The sequence below is a fragment of the Scylla paramamosain genome, chromosome 18 (genome assembly GCF_035594125.1).
Source record: "Scylla paramamosain isolate STU-SP2022 chromosome 18, ASM3559412v1, whole genome shotgun sequence".
NCBI lineage: Eukaryota > Metazoa > Arthropoda > Malacostraca > Decapoda > Portunidae > Scylla > Scylla paramamosain.
Window position 1 is genome coordinate 23,744,970 of NC_087168.1, and position 22,441 is coordinate 23,767,410.

Here is a 22,441-nt window from a genome sequence, read left to right on the forward strand (position 1 = left end):
TTTTCATATTACGAAAAGACGAGAGAGAGAGAGAGAGAGAGAGAGAGAGAGAGAGAGAGAGAGAGAGAGAGAGAGAGAGAGAGAGAGAGAGAGAGATGGGTTAGATCGAACCTCCTTCCTTCCTCCCATTCGCCTTCCCTCTTCCACTTCTTCCCCTTTCCTTGGAGACAGTCTTCGTAGATGCAAGGCAACGAATGAGACGAAATTCCCAACAGGTCCCCATAAGCTCGGGTTCTCCAGCATCAGGTGATACTGGTGTTGCTGCCGCTGCTACTGATGGTGATGATCATGGTGGTGGTGGTGGTGGTGGTGGTGGTGATGGTGATGGTATACCTGCCGTGACATAACAAGAATTTCATAGTGTTCATGAATACATTACGAATATTCCACTGTAAAAAAAAATCAAATAAAGATAAAACAAGGAATCGTTCAGTGGTTCTACGTTTTTTTCTTTTTTTAAACTCTCTCTCTCTCTCTCTCTCTCTCTCTCTCTCTCTCTCTCTCTCTCTCTCTCTCTCTCTCTCTCTCTCTCTCTCTTGGAAGCTGTACGTACCTATACTATAGGGTTTTTTTCAGGAATCTATGAAATCTCAGGTATTTTATGGATAACCAATCTGCAGTCTGTTATATATATATATATATATATATATATATATATATATATATATATATATATATATATATATATATATATATATATATATATATATATATATATATATATATATATATATATATATATATATATATATATATATATATATATATATATATATATATATATAATGGAAATAAGAGAGAATTGAGATGATTTCACAAATTAGTAGTAATTTTGTTAATTTTTGTTAATGAAATTTCGAAAATAACAACTCTGGAGAGAGAGAGAGAGAGAGAGAGAGAGAGAGAGAGAGAGAGAGAGAGAGAGAGAGAGAGAGAGAGAGATGAATAAGCGTTTTCCTAGTACAGATTTATGCCTAAAAATGTATACTTTTTATTTGAGGGTTTGAACAGAACTGTGGAGTGGTTTCATAGCAACCTGCATCAGTATTTTCAAAGGCTACGTAAATTCACTATTCGTTTGTAATTCCACTTTCCCTGACACTTTTTAGTAACGGAATAGTGTAAATTTTTTTTTCATCCTTTTTTGCATTTGTTATTTCTCCTTGATGCATAAAATATATATGTGTGTGTGTATGTATATATTTTGTCTGGCACCACCGGAGGGCGTCGCCGTCTCCTGTCAGTCCCACAGCAGTGTTTGTAAATATGGCCGAGTACCTGGCATCGATCTTTGGCACCGAGAAGGATAAGTAAGGAATGCAACCACCTCTCACTATCATTTCCCATTCCCTCGACTCAAACTCAAGTAGACAGCGTTAGTGTTTGGTCAGTAGCCCCTCGGCCAGGTGATGAATCCCACCTCAGGCGAGGCAGAGATCATGTACATCAGCTTACTCATTTCAAGATAATGGTAATTTATTTCTGGGTAGCTGTTATGCTTGCTGTATTTATTTAGATAAATCTTATCAATAGCATCTTAAATATTCTTTTGTCGTCCCCCTCCAACCTTAACTAACTTGCGGACCTATTGGGAAAGCGGGTTTTCGAGTGGGAATAAAAAAAATAAGTGAAATTTTGCCTTTGAGGAAAGTCTACGGGAAGAGCAAATATTTTTCGGAAGTTTATTAGGGTTAAGTGAGCAAATATGACAAAAATATGAGCTCTGAGACCAGACTTAACATAACAGGGGCAATGCCGCCTTTGATCCCCTAACCTAACCTAATCTAGTAAAACCTAATCCGACTTAACCTAACCTAAAGTAACCTAATGGGAGGCTGTGCTACCTCAATCTCCCTAAACTAACCTAACCTAATGGGGAGACTACACCATCTTCATTCCTCCCTCTTAACCTAACTTAACAAGGGGTGTTGCACCCCCATCAAGAGCATAGACCACATAATCTCAAATGCGTGGCATACACTGCCCAGACGCATCCAGAGCACAAAGTCCCTCATATCCACACAGAACACATGCAATAAAGCACAGCCTGATTCAAAAGGCACAACTCACAACTCACAGCATGGCACAGAAGCTATGAAAATGTGGTATAGAGTCCCTCAGCTGCACTTCCCAGCAGCTGATACTCCTCACAGCCACAGGACGTCTCCTTCATGTTGTCCTTCCTCAGGTCAGCCCTCAGGTACAACAGCAGCAGGGAGGTTCTGTAGCCAGCTATGACATCTACTCTCTGCAGTTTTCCTCCAGGGTAGTGTTCCCTCTGGCCTCCACAGGTCATCATACATCCAGGTACCAAACTGGTCACTATATGGCATCCACTCTCACATCAGGTCTGCTTGCCAGGATGTCCAGCTGCTGCCTCAAGACCTCACCTTGCCACTGTTGCTGCCTCTATTGCTCTGCTCCATGTCTGCCCTCTCTCATGTCTCAGTGCTGACTTACCAGTGTCCTCTCTCATCTGAGAGAGGACACCGCAGACTGATGCTCACATCAGACTGATGCTTACCGCAGACTGATGCTCACAGTCGCCTGCCTGCATCTCTCTCTGCCTGTGAGACCTGAGAATCTATCACATTCCCATGCTCTGGCTTGCTGCCTATGTCCACAAGAGCAGAGGCCAACAGATGTAACTTCACACCTCACAGTAACGTCCTGCCAAGCAACACCCTCCGCCGTAATGATACAAAAACCATTCTCTCATATAAGTGCTTATGAAAACAAGAACAGTCTCAATATTCATGTGGGTATTATCAAAGAAAGTGTTCTTGAATGCACTTTCTTGCCATGAACACAGATTTTTGTTGTGTCCTTTTGCACTTATCTTTGACAACGCCAGAGGTTCTGGTTTAAGTCCGTCACAGACGTCTTCCACACTTCCCACAGTATTTCTCTTCCAAGACAAGCTTGTGACAAATATACAAGTCAGACAAATCTCTTGTTTTGCCCCAGTAATGTAGGCAAAAGTCAATTAATCCAACATCACAATCTGCACACCTGTCTGAGACTGTGATATTAAGGTGCTAAGGCCAGTCAGGTGTGATGCCATGTGACGCCTCCAGTACACAGGTCCATACATTTTTTTCTTTTGATTGGCAGGGATGACTAATAAGGGGAAAAGCCTTTCTCCGTATTTTTGTCTTGCTTTAAGATTATAACATGCACAAAATATCATAATTCTAATGTTAGTGTGTGATGCATTTTTACTTATGTTGGTTTCTAAAATACTGTTCCTTTGGATTTCAGAGTAAATTGCAGTTTCTATTTTAAAATCGGAGCTTGTCGACATGGAGATCGGTGTTCCAGAATACACAACAAGCCAACATTTAGCCAGGTATGATGTGAAAATCTCCATTGAGGGGCAGAGTATGTCAAGTTGATGGTTGCCTCATTGTAGGATTACATTTGAAAGAATTTCTTTGCCAAAATGACAATAATTTCTTCTTACAACAGAATAACTATTCTGCTGAGTGATTACCATACAAGCATGTAGTGATTATCAGTCATCCTTTCTTATGGTGCTTGAAGCAACACATTAAATGCAGCAATCAGTCTCAAGACACCTTCCAGTTGCTTGCTTTTGAACATGTGTTTTCAGAATAGAAACTTCTCCATGAAATATCTGACCATTCAACTACTTGTTACATTAGCTTTGCAGTAATGTCATCTGACAGCCTGGATCTGACCTTATTACTACATTATTTTGAACAAACTTAGATGCAGAGATAGTCCATTTTTTTTTCAGTTTTCAAAGACTGAACCCAGTAGTAACTTATGTTTAGAGTGAATGCCAAACTTAGCTGGGGCGGGATTCGTAAGGGCCTTGGACCAAAGTGGTTGGATTCTCACTGTTCTGCTGCTTATTGCTTGCATATTCTGTGACAATTTTTTAAGTTGTGCATTCATAAATGATACAGTGTGGTAAATAAAACTGTCCACCTCTGTTCTTTTTCATTGCAATATACAGGAAGTTCAAATCCTATGAGTGAGTTGCATTCAGAGATTGTGTACTTACAAGTTGCTCTTTAGGAATGCTGGTTGCAGTTACTCATACACACCATGATCTAGTAAACATCCATAGTATGCTCTGGTAACCACCCTCCCCTGCCTTTTTTTTTTTTTTTCTCTCTCTCTCTCTCTCTCTCTCTCTCTCCCCCTTGTACTTCTTTGTCTCCTCCAGTTGTGTGTCTTTCATTGTGTTGTTGGTAATGCATGATTATCATTATGTTAGCATGTTGCTCAAAGACCACCTTGATGCAGAATGGGATTTTTTGCATCTGATATCACCACATTCTAAGTCACAAATATTACTTTGATAAGAATGGCTAGGGATCAGGAATGAACAAGATACTGAAAAAATCACATTCTCTATTATAAAGATGCAGATATGATAAATACTGATTCTGTAATTTTTTTGTGTATGTATGTAGTGTATCAGTGTAATCTTACTTATTTTGGATGCAATGTTCAAATGAATTATTAACATCAAGTTCTCTGTTGTGGTAGATGAGATCCCATACTGCAAGCTACTTTCTATAAAACTGCCACCTGTCCTGTCTCAAGTGTTGGGTTTTCAGTATCACTTTTATATGTAGTGTTGTGATGAGTGGTGTCTGTCTTAGGCTGCTTACTGTTAGTTGGCAGCACCAGAGCACAGTCTGAGTAGTGTGGTGATACATTCTCACATGGCTCTCGGGTTCAAAGCTGCATCAGGTGTGTGCAGGATGCATGAGTGGTTGGTTTGAAGTTAGGTTGAGGAGTGTTGTCTGTATGTTAATCAGTTTGAGTAGCCACGAATTCCAGAGTTACAAGTGATCACCAGTTTGTTCAGTATGGATTTTCAAATCTACCTGCCAAGCCCAGAGGATTTGTGGCTGCTCAAACTGTCTGTGTGTTTATGGGTTCAAAGGAGTCTGTTCCTCTAGTGAGAAACTGTGGCTCTAAATAAGAATGAACTGATTCATCTAGTATAACATAACATACCATTTTTATCTAAGAACAAATTGTTCCTGTTTTACAAGATGTTTTATAATGGTATTTAATTATATATATTATATTTCTGTTTATGGCAATGGTTATCTGTTATTTAGCTGAATGAACATAGCATTATTGTAAGGTCTTGCTTGAAGGTCAGGTCCTCTATATATATATATATATATATATATATATATATATATATATATATATATATATATATATATATATATATATATATATATATATATATATATATATATATATAGGATATTATGCTTAATTTTGTGGTACCTCATGCAATAGATTCACTTTGCAGCCAAATGCAGTACTTCTGTGTCAATGGCATATCCATTATGTAAATGGCAACTCTGCAACTAAGTTCTATTGACTGAATTAGTTTTTGTGGATCTGTATCAATAATTTAGATTACTCTCTTTTTACCAGAAAACAAATAGTTTCTTGAGTAATGATATTATACTGTTGTATTTTAGAGCAGCACATTCAGTGGCCAGCCCAAACTTTGGGGGTGATGCTCTACTTTGTAAAACTTTCTTAGCATCAAGCATCTATGTAAGTTTTAAGTCAATCCAGTATTTACATGATGTGTTTGTTTACAGTGTGTTCCGGATATGCATTATGCAATATTCTACCCTCTTCCAGGAGATAGGCAAAGGTAACACCCCATACCCCCTCCTGCTCCTCCCGCTGCCGCCCCACCTTGGGGAGAGCACTTTGCAGCCCTGGGATCAAAGGGCTCTATATTTACTTCCCTATTATAAGGCAAACTTTGTGAAAATTACAGGTGGACTGTAAGAAAGCATTTACACTTGGTATAACACAGGGCAGGGTGAAGGGCTGCAAGTCCTTCCCCTTGGAGACTTTCTTGTTCCCAGAGAGTAAGAGCAGAAAGGAGGCGGCAAATTTGTCCTCTAGTGTGGTTGTTTTGTTTCCCATGCTTCTTCCTTGGATGCTGCCTTGCATGTGCTGGGAAGGCAGGTTAAGTGTTAAGTCAAATGAATATGAAACACTGGATACTCTGTGACATTGTTAGGAAATTGAGATGTACTACTTTATGAAGTAATGATGGTAGTTTTACATCTGAATATATAAATACCTCATCAGTTAATTTAATCAGGATCATTTCATATATAGTGTATATGTGTATGGCAAACCCTCCAGCTTAGAAATTCACACTTAAAGGTCTTCCCAGCTGAGTAGCAACAAATCCAAGAGGTCTAAGCAACATATAAAAAGACATTCTCATTTCTATCCAGTTTTATTGCAAGAAGAACCTTTATAATATTACTCAGTAAGTGTTGGTTATGACACTCTATACGGCCGAACACAAGATTATGCCGTAAATGATTTATATAGAATTTTTAAATTTATTTGGTTGCTTTAATAATATTCATGAATTTTATATGTAATTTTGAGTCTGCCAAGTTGGAGAGTTTACTGTACATGTATGGTATATATTATTCCATGCTGTGTTTATTGAAGATTTGTGGATCTCAGCATGTCTTGGATTGAACTTTAGAGTTATATAATTTCTGTTGAAGTTTTTTCATGCAGTCCCCCATCATCCTTGAAATGTGAGTAAAATTGACAGCAGATGTAGATTAACCATACTGCATTTGACATGACTTTGGAGGGTTACTTTGATAACTAGAGGATGTGTTTCTTTGCTGACTTTTTTGATCAATTAAGGTAACAAACAGGATTTCTTTCATATGTGTAGACTAATTGAGTCTATTTTACAGACAGTGCTCATCCTCAACTTGTACTGCAATCCCCAGAACTCAGCCAAGTCAGCAGATGGCTCTCACTGTGAGTAATTGAAGGAAACATTTGTAATCTGAAAGAAGACACAGAGGAGAATACTTTAAAGAGTCCCTTGTTTCAATAAGAATCAGTTAGAGTTTCATTGAGAATATATGTGCCATCATATATTGCAAAATCGCTTCTCATCCACTTTCAGTTTCTGTCTATCTTCAATAACATTCTGTCATTGTGCCTGAAACTCTGTAGAACTTCCAGAAGTGGGGCAGTGTGGGTAAAGATCACAGTTCTTGCTTAGCTTGTGTTTTCACTCCATTTATATACAGGCCCACTTAATTTGTAGCTTTAAGTTTTTATTCTTTATTCTTTTAAATTTGAACTTTGTCTCATTTTTATTACTTTTACCATTAATTTTAACATTACTGGTATTTTTATGGTATTTCAAAATCCAGTGTCATATGACTTTAGTTACTGTGGCACCATGCAGAAACTTTGAATTATCTCACCCTCACCTCACTCCATATAAGACAGTGGGATAAATCTTTAAGCTTCTACTAGGACTAAACCATCAGAGTAACATCCTTGCTTCCTGCACAGCCACGGTGAGCGATGAGGAGATGCAGGAACATTATGACAACTTCTTTGAAGAGGTATTTGTGGAATGTGAGGACCGCTATGGCGAGATTGAAGAGATGAACGTGTGTGACAACCTGGGGGACCACCTAGTGGGCAATGTCTACATCAAGGTGAGATTTTGTTACATGTTATATAAGGTATTCAGGGCACAAGGGACATTTACCCAAAGTATAGTAGGTGAATGGAATAAACTTGGTAGGGTAATCAAATTGTTAGTGCTGAATCATTAGGGAGCCTTAAAAGATTAGACAAATTTATGGATTGGGATGATGGTGGGAATAGGTAGGTGTGTTTTGTACAGGGACTGCATGTGTAGGCCTGATGGCTTCTTGCACTTTCCCTTATTTTCTTCTGTTCTCGTTTTTGAGATCATGGTTGTGAAAGTTTTGGCCTTTTGGTTTTAAGTTAATAATGGAACAGTTTCTGCATAGTACATGGAACCCTTTTCTCTGTATTTTTATGCTCACAATGAGGGAAAATTTAGTCTTTTCTGGCTTACTTTCATTTAAGAGGGTCCTCAATCTGAAATACAGCCAGATACAAAGTAATTTTTTTAATGACTTACTTATGTTTCTCCTATCCTTCCTTACATCTGCCATGAAGTTCAAGTATGAGGAGGATGCAGAAAAAGCAGTGGTGGACCTGAACAACAGGTGGTTTGGAGGTCGTGCCATAAATGCAGAACTCAGTCCAGTCACAGACTTCCGAGAGGCGTGCTGCCGCCAGTATGAAATGGGGTCAGCTTAACTTTTATTTTTCTTATTCACATAATCAAGTTTGAATAGTAGTTGCTGCATGATATGGAAATTTAAAGAAGAATTTTTCCTCAACTTACAGTTCAATCATGAAACTAGATTGATCTTCTACAAAATTTAAAAAAAAAATATACTGTACATCAAAAGTTGAGTTCATCTCCAAGCACAATGGCAGTGTCTTTGTGTTACCCTCAGAGAGTGTACACGGAGTGGCTTCTGTAACTTCATGCACCTCAAGCCCATCTCCAGAGAGCTGAGGAGAGAATTGTACAGCAGAAAACGAAGAAGGTTAGGGTGAGGATGCTTCTAAATGTGTGGCCAAGTGCACCTCAAGAATTTCACTGTAAATGATATGTAAGAATTAGAAATGTTGAATGTCATCCATTTTCAACCTGCAATAAATAAACAAAATTAAGTAAAGCATTCTCTGTCACAGATCAGTGACTGAAGTTGCACTGTGTTCTCATGTCAATGTTGGTTTGCTCCAGTAATTCAGTGTACAGTAAAAGTCAAATAGTCAGTTCTTAGGGTACAGTTATGGATGACTGAACACCCATCATCCTTCAGATCTCATGGTAGAAGCAATCGCCACAGGTCGAGGTCCCGGAGCCGCAGGTCCCACTCCAGGTCCCGGTCACGGCGGCGAGAGTACCGGGACAACTCGGCGTCCTTGGAGCGGTTCCGGTCACACTCACAGGACAAAGAGCGTGAAGGCAGGTTTGGAAGGTTTTAGTGCTCAAACAGTTCTTGGTGATGTGGAGGATCAGGTGGAGGATAAATGATCTCAATGTTCTCAGTGGAAAGGAATGTGACATTTGCTTTAGTATGTTCTCAGAACCCTTTATTTATTTACTTGTGTATTTTTGTATGTCTTATTTATTCACAATAAATTACTTGTTGCAGCTAATTCTCTGTTAAATTGAACTTGAGCAAAGCTCCAGTTTTCATTACATGAAACCTGGAATTTGTTTAGATTTTTAATCCATTTTGTTTTAGATTATAATTCAAATAGGAACCTTATTATGTTGATATTAACTATCTGTCATTGTTTCTTACCTACTCATAAGACCAAAGTTATTTTAAGTTGTATGCCAGTCTTGAATTTGTACTCATCTAGTCTACATGATACTCATTGGCTGTGTTGTGTGAGGATTAGCACAGCCTGCCTGGCTCAGCCAGCACGTGTCACCTCCATTTTTATGTGCTTTTATGTTTGTGTGTTTGCTCACTCTAACAGGGTTGTAAAATAGAATTTTGAAGATATATCATGGAATGAAAAACATGCTTAGCTATTTAGGATAGAATCTAAGTTACTTTAATATTATGAACTTCCAATTTACATGTTAGATTAAACCAAACTTGGTATGATGGTTGATCAGCATCTCTCCATTCCATAAACTACCAAATTCAAGGAATATTGACATGGCCACCAAGCACTGGTAGCCACTCACCCGTGACCGGTCAGTGACCAGAGGCATCTCTTCTCCTGACATCTTAATAGATGTTGTGGCCACAAGTATGGCAGGAACTGTCTGGGGTTTTTGGTAATTCACAAAACTTATAATGCAATTATACAAATAAAAGTTTTTATGCCATTTACTACATAAGCATAATGTGTGCATAGGAGTTGAAATGATCAACTTCCAATTGCTTGACTAAACACCTGTATAAAATTGAAGAATGAACGTTGTCTGTGTTGTTCTTTTGTGGATCAAGGGTTTATTGATTTACATATTTATGGAGATAATTTATTGTATTCATTTTGCCTCATCCTCTACAAACTTATTACTTTAATGATTTTCTCCATCAAATTATTATGTACCCTTGGCTCTTAAGTCTCAGTGTCACTTTGATGTTTTTATTGATTCTCATAACAAATGATGCAAGTTTTGATTTTTTTTGGTCAGTCACATGTTGTATACATATCCTTACATTCCACTCTATTTTTAAGTTGATCCTTACATTCCACTCTATTTTTAAGTTGTTCTTTGTCTCATATGTTGAAAATGTATACACCTGTGGATCAGTTGAGTTTTTTTTTAAGGTGAGAGAGTAAGGAGAGGAGGCATGTGAGGAGGAAGACAAGTGGAAGTAAGGAAGATGGCAGGGTGGGAGGCAGCATCAATAGATTGGCTGAAGCTGGAAGAGGGATGTCTGTCCAGTCTGTTGCAAGTCCATGCAAGTCCATGGCTGTTCATATTTAAATTAAAATACAGATATGTGGGCTTAGGGAGACAAATGGTGATTGCAGTGGTGACTCTGATGCTATAAAATGTGGTAGGACTTTACTGCTAGCATTTTTGTTCAATTATCCTGAAAATTAGGGACTGACGTATGTGGGCTTAGGGAGACAAATGGTGGTTGCAGTGGTGACTCTGATGCTATAAAATGTGGTAGGACTTTACTGCTAGCATTTTTGTTCAATAATCCTGAAAATTAGGGACTGATGTATATACCTAAGGTTCACTTTTACCAGTAGTACATACTATAATTTTGTTGTGAAGACACAAGAGTCCTGCATATACAAGAAGAGATAACACCATTCCCACAAAAGTTAGCTACTAAGTAGCTCAGATAACCTATAAGTAAACTTGCAATAATTGTTGACACCTGAATAGGTGCAGATGTAAGTGTAGATAGATTAATGGAAAACTTGCTGCATGTTCACTTGAAATAGTTTATGCGGAAAAGTAATGGAAAACTTACTGCATGTTCACTTGAAATAGTTTATGCGGAAAAGTAACTGTTCCAAAGGTAGGTTTGAGAGATCAGACCTGCAACAGTTTACACACTGCTCTTGAAACCTGACCAAAGAATGCTAGACCTTAAGATCCAAAACACTGACTGCATGCTATTCACTTTACAAGGACACAGCAGCAACATCGACTAAATAAAAAGCTAGAACTGTTAGTGTATTTTTATTATTATTTTTATTACATGTCTTATCTTTTCCTGTTCACCCCATACCTCTCAACCAAAAGTAGTTAGTATGTACATAAAAAAAAAATATGAAAAACATTTAATATCTCCTTTACAGAAAATATTCCATGTTAATAATACAAGTGCAAATAAAACTGGATCCATCTGTGCATCCATCAACAGCTTCATTGTCAAGACTACCTGATCTGTGTTTTCTGGTTTTCCCGAGCCACTTGTGACCCCATTCCTCTTCATCCAGTCTGTACACTCAGGTTGTGGGATTTTACATGAACTATGTGTTCACAAGGTTCCTCTGCAATTCAGCACAAACAAATTTCATCTTTTGTCTAATTCAGAGTCCAGCAGGATCTGGACCCAGTCTTGTTCAAAGTGCTCCTGATCTGCCCACCACCAAACATGTATACAAATATTTACAATTCAAGCCATGCAGGTAAAAAAGCTCGGCTTGAAATTTTCTGATTTAAAGCTTATCACCTAATACAGAGCTTGAAATTTTCTGATTTAAAGCTTATCACCTAATACAAAGAATTTTCTGATTTAAAGCTTATCACCTAATACAAAGTGGCTTACAAGGGAAAGCTTTTAACAAAAGGCACATTTCCCTATCACCTTGTCCTTCACATGTACAACCAGAAGGATTCAAAAGATACCAGTTAAGATTTTTGGGCTATGTACGTATAGTGAGTATTTCAGAGAAAGAAAGCATAAAATAATAATGATTCTCCAACAAAAGTGCATAATGCTAATATCTCCATTAATCAGTGTTCATAACTATATATTTTGTAGTTATGCATCAGAAAACTTATGTAAATCCTTAGTCTAAAAAGTCTTATTGGCATTGCCTCCTTAGTCTAAAGTCTTATTGGCATTGCCTTTGTCTTTTTTATAAGAAAACATCAACTCAATGAAAGGAAGTGTTTGATAGAGTAAGCCAATGCCTTAGAGCTGTACATAAATTTTCCATAACAGTATATACAAAATGACAAAATCCTAAACTTTCCAAAAATGACTAAGACAATCAATGACCACACAATCCTGCCTCTGTCCATTGCAAACACAACATCCACACTTAAGGCCTGAAAGGATCAACAGCAGTAAATGGACAAGACAGTAAAGGAATGGAATTGAGCAATCACTTCAATACTTAAACAAAACTACATGTCCCTGGAAGATAACACAATGCTTACCTTCCACATCAGTGCAAACTTCAGCTGCCTCAGAGCACAGACATGTATGGCACATCAATGAAAATAACCAATGAACTAATTTTACTAATGGCCAGCAACTGCAAGCAAAAAAAAAAAAAAAAAAAAAAAATCTATAACGATATCATGATGTCAGCTATACACCAGGTATTCGTGATGTGTAAGGGTTATGTTTTGCAAAAAAAGTTCACATAATAAGAATGCATAATAAGAATGTGTACATCAAACATATCATTCCATTAATGAGAGGGAGTTGTTCCATGACCAAGGTTTTGAACCTAAATATTTATTCCAACACTTTCACAAAAAAAATAAATAAATAAAAATAAATAAATAAATAATAAAATAAGTAAATAAAATAAAGCACTAAAGCAACAGTAAAACACATCAGTAAAGATACTGTAAAATATATGAACAGACATTGTAAACAAACAAAAATTATAAACGGACAAAAATTATAAACTGATCTGCATATGGTGTGAGGAAAGTGCAAGAAAACATTTGCACCCACCACCCCCTAGTGCATGTTGGCCACCCTTCACCAACCAACTGCACCACCACTTACTCGCATAATAGGGAATTTTCTTACATACCAAGAATACTTGGCACATTTAGCTTAATTGCATATAATAGAATTCACATATTTCAAATTTGCATATTTCAAATACCTGGTATATGTCTACATATCAACTTTCATGACCATGTAATGGAACTGTAATGATGAAAGTACAATTAAGCATATAATAGAATACACATATTTCAAGTTTGCATATTTCAAATACCTGGTATATATCTACATATCAACTTTCATGACCATGTAATGGAACTGTAATGATGAAAGTAGTGTGTGTATCAAGGCATACCAAGTCACTTTTATGTGCAACAAAAGGTTGATTTTGCAGTGGTTCCTAAAGCTCCTCTTTTGTGTCTGGCACTGTTTTTTCATGGCTTTCTTTCTCTGTTTCACTCTCAGATTTTACTTCAGCATCTTTCTCCTGTGCTTCTTCTATAATTTGTGTTTCCTTCTCTTCCAGGAGTTCATCAGGTGATTCATCTCTTGTCTTCTCTTTATCTTTCTTATCTTCATCTGTGCCTCCAGTCTTCATCCTGACCCCCTTCCCCTCTACCTCCATGGTGGGTGGGTTAAGCATCAGGCGTCCTAGGTAGTTGTTGTATGGAGAGCCAAAGAAGAGGTTCTCTCCAACTTTGTGCGTCTCTGACACAAGAACAATTCTGCCTGAGTCACCTTGCAAGGAGTCCACGATCTTTCCATCAGCATCCACTTCCACCACAATGCTCAAGTTGGTCTCACGAATAGTCATGGCTGTCACTGGCTCCAAGTGGAGAGTCTAGAAATCAATGAGAATTTGGCTAAAATACCTTATTCACAGCTTTTTTTCATTATGCAGTATTTTCAGACAAATTACATAAGCTGGTGTAATGCATTACCTCATTACAGCTATATCTTACCTTTTGTGCTAACTTCTCAATGTATACACTGGGATAAATACTGTTTGCAGCTTCAAAGAGAACCTTTGTAACTGTCATCAATCTCAGAAGCAGTTTCCTGACAAACGATAAGGGGCCGAGGGCTGCAGCAAGTTCTCGGTTGCGTTCAGTGGCATAGGACACCAGGGAGATGTAGTAACCGCCATCTTCCTTTGGCCGGATGTTGTCAGGGAATCCTGGCAGGCGGTCCACAAAGATTTCTGACTGGCCAGCCTTTGGTCCTTTCAACCAGTATCTGAGGAAGGTGGAAGGATTAGCTGCAATCGGCAGAAGTCTTTTATATGCATGCAATATAACTAACTAATTAAGCAATTTATCTATTCTAGTTGAGTGAATCTTACCTAAGCACTCTGAACTTGAATGTCTCAGAAAAAATCAAAAAGTCCTGGTCAGGAGAAAGCTGCACCCCGTTGGCAAAGTGGACATTCCGGACTAGCACAGTGTTGGTGCCAGTCTTGGGGTCAAACTTGATGATCCTGTGAAGCAAGACACCACAGCTTTTAACTACACATGTGAAAGTTTAAATCTGACTTCTAAATGCCTTGATTTATCTTTCACACAATAAATGAGCATATGTTTAATGTAGCACCAATGTTTTTTTTTGTCACACTAACCTTCCCGAGGGGTCACTCATCATTTCCGTCATGCTATCACAGAGATGCGAGACTGATGATGCATCTGACCAGTAAATGTTTCCATCCTTGTCAACATCAAGGTCATCAGGTAACATTGGTGCAGCACCGTCTATCTCCTCCGTTATGTTAAAAAGTGACTCCTTATCTCCTGGTCAAGAATTTTGATCAACTTCAGTACAGTAAAACATCCATTCCATGTTAGCTACATTCACATTACTTCTCAATGAATAACAATGACTTTACAATGTACACTCATGGTGTTCCTAATTCTGTCATCCCTAAAACAGGTTCTTTTAACCTAATATATTTAAAAAAAAATTGAATAACACCCAGATGCAGGGTGCTTGGCACTGCTAGTGGTTGCCAGAACCTCTGAGTAAACATGATGCCAGATTTCAAAACTAAAGATGTGGAATTTCACATCTTGGCACATGATCAGTGACATGAGCTAAGCACAGGATCCGTATTTAAGCAGATGATCACCACTGTTTAAGGTTTACATATTTTGGTGGTGGCTCATTAAAATATTGCCGATGTTCATGTAAGGTTTTATCATGACTCACCTGTGTCCACATCCACTGAGAACAGGCCAAGGTAGGCATCAGCCACCAAGAGTTTGCCATCTAGGCCAAACCTGAGGCCAAGGGGACGGCCACACACTTTCTCCTGCCATGGGCCATCTGAGAAAAGTGATGTCCTTAGGAAAAGTATTATATACAACCACAACAGTGCCATGCATAAGCCAACTGAGACAAATTTTAAAATTTTATCATGTAATATACCCAATCAGTTTATCAATATATAGTCCTCATTCAAAATAGTATGTGAAATTACAAGGAAGTACAATATTTTCAAAAGTGGAAAATAATAATTTTCAATATAAGAAGTCACAAATGTCAGAGGAGTTTCTCCCATGTCATCTATCTTTAACTACCAACACCACAAGGAGTAGAAGGGGAGGAGTGAGAAAACTGGAAGCTCTCTCCACATTTTGTTCCCAGAATAACATACATCTCAGTATTTCATATTTCACTCATTAATTGCACCTCTATTAGAAGGTGGTGGAAGGGTCATGACCTTGTGGTTTCATGCTGGTTAATTCTAATCCTAAAATACTGGTGCTAACACAGGTCTCCCACCACATCCTGGTCCAATGGAAGTCACGATCTTGAAGTGGTCAAACCTGGGTCCCCACAGCCGGAGTATCTTGCCCCCATGAAGGCTCACAAAGATTTCATCATCTGCCCGGGAGGCAATTGACTCTGGCCCTGTGATCCTCCCATCCAGGATCCTTTCAGCATTATTCAGCTTTGTGTTCCTTGCCAAACCTCCTTCCAGTGGCAAAGGAGGTGGAGACCTGCAAAAATTTTTTTAAATTTTTGCAATTTCAAGTCCTACTGTTCAAGAGGTGAATTTATCAACCTCTGAACTGTATCACTACATTCATGAAATCAACAAATACATTTTTAGTTTGATACATAAAATCCATCTTTATTTGTTAATTTCATATAATTCACCAAATTTATGATTCACATTCAGAAAGAGATAAAAATCTTTGTTGATTTCATACCATTCACAAAACTTCTCATGTTCAGATGTGTTCCACAAAGCCTTACCTTTCATAAGCATTGTAGGTCACATGGGGTGGCACACCAGGAATCAGCGTAAATACAACCATCACCACAATTAAATCCAACAGCAGGCGTAACGTGCGCCACACAAACCTCCTCAACAACCCCATCATCTCACAACCTGTACAAAAGAACAATTTCTTAAGTTATCTGCAGAAACTTGGTGCATCATCACAACTCTTTTTTGTCATTATTATTCCCTGTCCCTGGGAAGTCATCTTGAAAGGATAGATGTATATGTAGATGCAGAGCTATAATCCTTGTTTTGACAAGGATTACTTCTGGTTTTGCTTGGTATCTTTTTTCTCTCTTTTCATCCACATTTTATATACAGTGGAACTTCTGTTCATGAACTTAATCCATTCTATGACTCAGTTTGTGAAATAAAATATTCACAAGCCAAAACAAATTTTCCCATTGAAATTAATGTTAGTACAATTAATCTGTTCCAGCCACAAAAACATTGCATTTTTAAAAGATTCTTTAAATGTTTTCCTGTGATGAAGAATATATAACTAAATAACAATGACCACAGAAAGTTACAAGACCAGACACCAGCTCCAGCTACCCTGTCCCCTTGGTAAAGGTCTGTAATAAATGCATGCATCACCCTATCATAACTTGTGGGTGATTATTATACAGTGGTACATCTTAGGCATCAAGCTGTACATTGCCACAGCAATGTACAGCAGGGATTTTTGTGCTAATTATGACAGCACATGCCTTTCAAATTCCACCTTGTTTGAGTTCAGTGCTTGTGATCCAGGGATTCCTGACAACCTCATGTCTTATAAGCCTGTCTGCAGCAGGTGTCGTCTTTCTTGGGCGTCCAAAAACCTGGATATGTGAAATGTGATTGGATGGTAGAGCATGTGGTGTCATGAGTAGCACAAAAATCCGTTTTCTAACCCTCCCCTCAAATAGCTGGGGAGGAATCTGACCTTGAAATCAGTGACAAGCTGTATCCTGATGCCTAAGAGACTTGCCAGTGTATGATAATCACCAACAAGTAATGTTAGGGTGAGAATGCACAAATTTATTACAGATCCTTATCAAAGGAACTAGCCAGCATCTGGTCTTGCAGAGTGCTTGGACTAGCCAGCATCTGGTCTTGCAGAGTGCTTGGACTAGCCAGCATCTGGTCTTGCAGAGTGCTTGGACTAGCTAGCATCTGGTCTTGCAGAGTGCTTGGACTAGCCAGCATCTGGTCTAGCAGAGTGTTTGTGCATTCGCACACTGAAACAGTTTGTGAACCGATGCAAAATTGTTTGAAAAATCTTTCCGTGAAGAGGTACATTCATGAACTGAGGTTCCACTGTAGTACTTTATGGGTGGCAGGGCTTCAAGCATGGTCATTGGCATTACCTCCTGATGCCCTGCCTGACATTGTAGAGTTTGGCAGTTGTCAGTTTCATCTACCAATCACACCCAGTGTGGTGCTAAAGAAACTCACTGCAGTGCCAAAACCAAATCAAACATTCACAATTTCAAAAGGATAAAAATGGGTTTAAAATAGAAATGGAGAGTAAAAAAAAAAAACATTTCAACTACTGATCAAAACTGAAGCACAAGAGGAGACACTTACGTACTCACAGATAACTTGCAAATGGCCAAGTGTGTAATTCACAGCAAGTGTTTGAAAGTTTCCTCCAAGGCTACACAGCACAGGATTACAGTCCAGCTGTGTTCCTTTAGTAAAACTGTAGGAGTTATGCGAGTATCATAAACTGATTTACTCCACCATATTTTAGCCAAGGGTTTTACATTACTGGTGTCAACTATGATGTGAATGTGGAAATACATTAAGGGGAGAAAAGCAACAAATTAGAGGAAGGTATTAACTCACCCCACAGAGCTCCTACAAGTTACTATCCCTTTCACTGTCAAGCCACAAGTGCTGAATACACAAACAGTGTGATGTGCTTGACCATCAGAGGAAATTATTGATCCAAGAGTTACAGAATCCAGTTAATGTGCAGAATAGCTCCTCCCAACCAATATCAATTTTTTTTTTATATATGAATATGATTTCATGTGATTTTAAGTGAAAAGGATGAAGGTAGTACTTCTGTATTTTTAAGCAGAATCCATTCATGTAATTGTCAATCTTTTATAATCACCAAATCACACTTATTACAATACCACACAACTTCAGTTCATTTTTTTTTTTTTTTTCTCTCCATACTAAAATTTATTTTTACTTCATTCAATGTAAGAACGTATGAGACCGCCACCATGAATTTTTTGGGGGATCTGCACTTCTCAAAAAGGAGAAAAAGATCAATAAATACTTAAATATCTGTACTAAAAAAAAAAAAAAATGGGCTTAAAATCTGCACGTTATCAACCATAATCAAGTACATTTCCAGTCACACTTGATAGACTTTCCCAAAATCTAGTTCAGGAGGGGACTGCCTCCCCCCTCTACCAGCTTTGCCTTGCCTTGCCTCACCACTTTCCTCCATGGAGTAAACACTAGTCATTATTAAGTGGAAGCAAGGCCTTGCCTTTGTCTTCCTTGGCCTCACCTGTCTGGACGGATATACAAGTGTTCTAGTTTGTTCACCCAGTTACTCTTCCCCAGCCGGTTATTTGTGAGTCTTATTGCCGAGGTTAACTCGGCGCTGAGCTGCTTCGGCTGTCTCGGTGATTTGTTGCTCAAGATCCAGATTTTTTTTTTTATGTAGGAAGGACACTGGCCAAGGGCAACAAAAAAAAAAAAAATACCCACTGAAATGCCAGTCCCATAAAAGGGTCAAAGCAGTGGTCAACAATTGATGAACAAGCGTCTTGAAACCTCCCTCTAAGTAATTCAAGTCATAGGAAGGTGGAAATACAGAAGCAGGCAGGGAGTTCCAGAGTTTACCAGAAAGGGATGAATGATTGAGAATACTGGTCTATGTAAACTAGGAGACTAAGTAAAATTTTTCTTTACATAAACCAGACAAATTTTTACTTACATCTATATGACTTGACACCTATGGAAACTGGTGGAGTATGCTACACAAGCCGACTTGGTAATCGTTACTAATATACTTCAAAGAGTCTCCGGAGACAAACAGGTAGCTTTTTCACCCCCAGAAAAATAATAAAAAAAAAAGAAAAAGAAAACTAAACACATTTATTTGGGGAGTCTGGGACTTATAACATTGACGCTCATTTACCAACAACACTGTCAATCAACGAGTCTGACACACATAGTTTTATTTACTGCAGCAAAAATAACACTAGGTAAGCTCTATGTTGATAGAGCCAAGTGACAGCAGGAGGAGGAAGCTCATCACTTACCTCTGGAGTAAGAAGACAACAGAAGAGGAAACACCCGTCATTGGCCATCACTGCTCCTGGAGCCAGGTAATGAATGCTGTAGGACAAAGCATTGTCAATGTACTGCCATCCAAAACGTAAAGTTAATGAAGGGAAGTTTCATCTAGGCAAGATCCAGACCCTTGAAACCATTACACTATGAAGCTAACATTGATACATCAAACTTCTAATGGAGATTCATCCAAAACAAAGCCAAATGTTCCATATTCATGAATAACTGCTACTTTTACGCAAGATTAGATTTAGACTAGGCTACATTGAGCAGATAACTCTTGCTTCCACGAAGGCAATTATCTACCTACAAGTAAAAAAACTACCCTTGTGAATTAGAAGGAGCAGAAACTAATTAAATTATTAATGCCCTATAAACTCCATGGAAAAATACAGGAGCAGAAATACTTTAACACCCTGAACTCCACACAATACATAAACGAGCATAAATGGTGTAATTAATATTAACGCCCTAAACTCCACACAAAACACGAGCATAAATGCCTCGAGTGTAATTAATATTAACCCCCTAAACTCCACAAAATACACGCGGAGCAGAAATACCTTAATCATAATACAAAAAAATTCACGATATAAGGTAGAAAATGCCGTCATAGCTGGCATTACTACTGAACATTTCACTGCAATCTGCTACACTGGAAACATGCACCATTGTACCTGAACGTCATTTCAACTTTTTACCTGCAGCAGATTCCAAGACAACACATGGCAGTACAAGTTTCCAGCACCACCCCAACTACCACTAACAGCAACAATTATTATTATTATTATTATTTTTTTTTTTTTTACCAGAGCCCCAGGTTCACAGCAATACGAGTGACTACAGTTAATACCTTTCATGTTTCCCGAAAGCCCGACCCCAATTACGAGCATAAACCTTTCCTTGCCCTCCCACCGCTAGAAACTCAAGAATGAGTTTAATCCTCACACTTTAAACCACTGCTAGAGACTCGTCAGGAATGAGTTTAACCTCACTTCTACAGCGGAACCCTTAACGTAAACCTTAACAGGCGGTGGAGCAATGGAGTTCAAGTAAAACGCTTGCTGATTATACATTCTTCCGAATTATCTACTTCCCAGCATATACAGGATATACGAGTACACGTGTGCACAAAACCATAAACTACCTTGTTAGTAAAACAGGTCGATGAGGGATCCCCCGCAGCACGTGGACACGCGCGTTGTTAATAACAGCAAGTGGTCGACCGTATCCCTGCAGCGTGACAACAGCTAGCTACACTATCTTGTAACCAAGACAACTTGTCACCTGCAAATATGGTAAAAGCAACACCTTGACTGCATAGAAACATTAAGCAAAAAAAAAAAAAAAAAAAAAAAATATATATATATAAATCACTGCATAGGAACATTATGCAAATATAAATAAAATAAACCACTTCTTGCTTACTGAATACATGCATGGGCTACAACGAAACTAACAGTTGCCATTTCACACTATGGTAAGGATTAAACAATCCGACTGAAGCCTAAAACCAACATAGTGTTAACAATTTTAAACAAGCGTATCTAGTCGGCGGGAAAACAGCTATATCATAATTACCTGTCATAATTCCCTGGAAGTACTATGCTACCGTCTCATGAACAAAATATGTTTATAATAAACTCAGTAGTGTACCGTTTCCTTTCTACGCGTTTGAATGCATCAACTGAAGGCCATCGTAGTTAACTAGAGCAGTTAACCAATTAAGACCAAGTCTTAAGTTAAAAAATTTAAGACCAAGTCAAAGTAAAAATTTTTTAAGACCAAGTCAAAGTTAAAAATTTTTTAAGACCAAGTCAAAGTTAAAAACAATGTCTTCATGACCCAATACTACTATTTTGATGACCGGCCACGAAAAAAATATAACTTAATACGCGACGCATGCAAGGATGTTATAATGTCTTCAAGTTCAAGACGCAATACTACCTTAGGTAATGATCGGCCACGTAGAAAAAAAAAAAAACACGCATGCTCGGAACAAGGGAAATATCTACCATAGTAATGAAAGTAATTGAAACAAATCACTATATTACATACCCCAAAATTTGCATCCCATTACATACCCCCGAAAATTACATATTCCATAACCCGAAGACAGCATTACGTAGTTTCCATTAACCTTTTAGTGAACCTACAGAGTTCGGTACAGCGTTTATACCTAATGAAACGAAGGGAAACTGCAGAGCAAACAATTACCTCCTAAAATATATTCAAAACACCAAAGATCATATTACGCACTTGCCAACCGCTTTTTTACTGACCCTACAATGTTACACATGTATAGTGTTTGACCTAAACGGCCAGAACAATTTGGAACGTAATTAAAAATAGTCTTCACATTCAAACCTAACATTATGTCAACACGTCCGTCCACCACATACACTGCAAACTTTTCATGCGATTAAATCTAGTGTGGGTACGTTGCCCGTCATTGCATTCAACAAGAATGCTTTTATCAAAACCAATCACCAAGTATTAAAAGTGAAGAACAACGCCACCGCCAATAGATGTACGAACACAAGAACATACAAGACTACGGGAACCAGCACAACGCCACTAAATCTACCCATAGACACAATCTCACAACAGCGAATAGCCGGTCAAACAAACACCCTAACCGCACTAAAACATCTTACCTGGACAAAGCGAGAAAAGGAAATGTCGGTATTCGATCCAAGCAAGGCTCGAAATGCCTTCCTCTGATACACGCTTCGGAATCTCATGGGCTCACTATGAACGAGCCTGGAATGGCTTCAACCAGCAGACTCGTTAGGTTACATCATTATCATCGTCACCATCACCACCGCCATGATCATTACTAAATTACGCAACGAAGAGAGAGAGAGAGAGAGAGAGAGAGAGAGAGAGAGAGAACTAACTGATAGTGTTATAACTCAATAAGTGTGTGTGTGTGTGTGTGTGTGTGTGTGTGTGTGTGTGTGTGTGTGTGTGTGTGTATATATATATATATATATATATATATATATATATATATATATATATATATATATATATATAT

The 22,441-nt window shown here is 38.2% G+C and overlaps 2 protein-coding genes across 6 annotated transcripts; one reads left to right on the top strand and one right to left on the bottom strand.

The window, feature by feature from the left end:
* The first annotated feature begins 1,156 nt into the window (after positions 1–1,156).
* On the top strand, positions 1,157–11,072 carry LOC135109334 (splicing factor U2AF 35 kDa subunit-like). Of its 4 annotated transcripts, none has more exons than XM_064020694.1 (7): positions 1,157–1,310; positions 3,262–3,349; positions 6,753–6,819; positions 7,369–7,517; positions 8,011–8,144; positions 8,358–8,456; positions 8,730–11,072. In XM_064020694.1, the coding sequence occupies exons 1-7, from the start codon at positions 1,267–1,269 to the stop codon at positions 8,893–8,895; spliced, it is 747 nt and encodes a 248-aa protein (XP_063876764.1). In that variant the 5' UTR covers positions 1,157–1,266; the 3' UTR covers positions 8,896–11,072. The 4 variants fall into 4 exon arrangements, with proteins under 4 accessions (XP_063876764.1, XP_063876767.1, XP_063876766.1 ...); XM_064020697.1 differs by having other exon boundaries at positions 8,757–11,072; XM_064020696.1 differs by having other exon boundaries at positions 8,358–8,450.
* LOC135109331 (adipocyte plasma membrane-associated protein Hemomucin-like) lies at positions 11,068–22,177 on the bottom strand. 2 transcript variants are annotated; one of them, XM_064020690.1, is made up of 10 exons: positions 22,059–22,177; positions 20,549–20,688; positions 19,371–19,446; positions 16,068–16,203; positions 15,591–15,808; positions 15,015–15,131; positions 14,431–14,599; positions 14,158–14,292; positions 13,778–14,051; positions 11,068–13,656 (listed from the first exon to the last, which is right to left on the bottom strand). In XM_064020690.1, the coding sequence occupies exons 4-10, from the start codon at positions 16,193–16,195 to the stop codon at positions 13,216–13,218; spliced, it is 1,482 nt and encodes a 493-aa protein (XP_063876760.1). In that variant the 5' UTR covers positions 16,196–16,203; positions 19,371–19,446; positions 20,549–20,688; positions 22,059–22,177; the 3' UTR covers positions 11,068–13,215. The 2 variants fall into 2 exon arrangements, with proteins under 2 accessions (XP_063876760.1, XP_063876761.1); XM_064020691.1 differs by lacking the exons at positions 19,371–19,446; positions 20,549–20,688; positions 22,059–22,177 and adding an exon at positions 18,611–18,764.
* Positions 22,178–22,441: the final 264 nt, after the last annotated feature.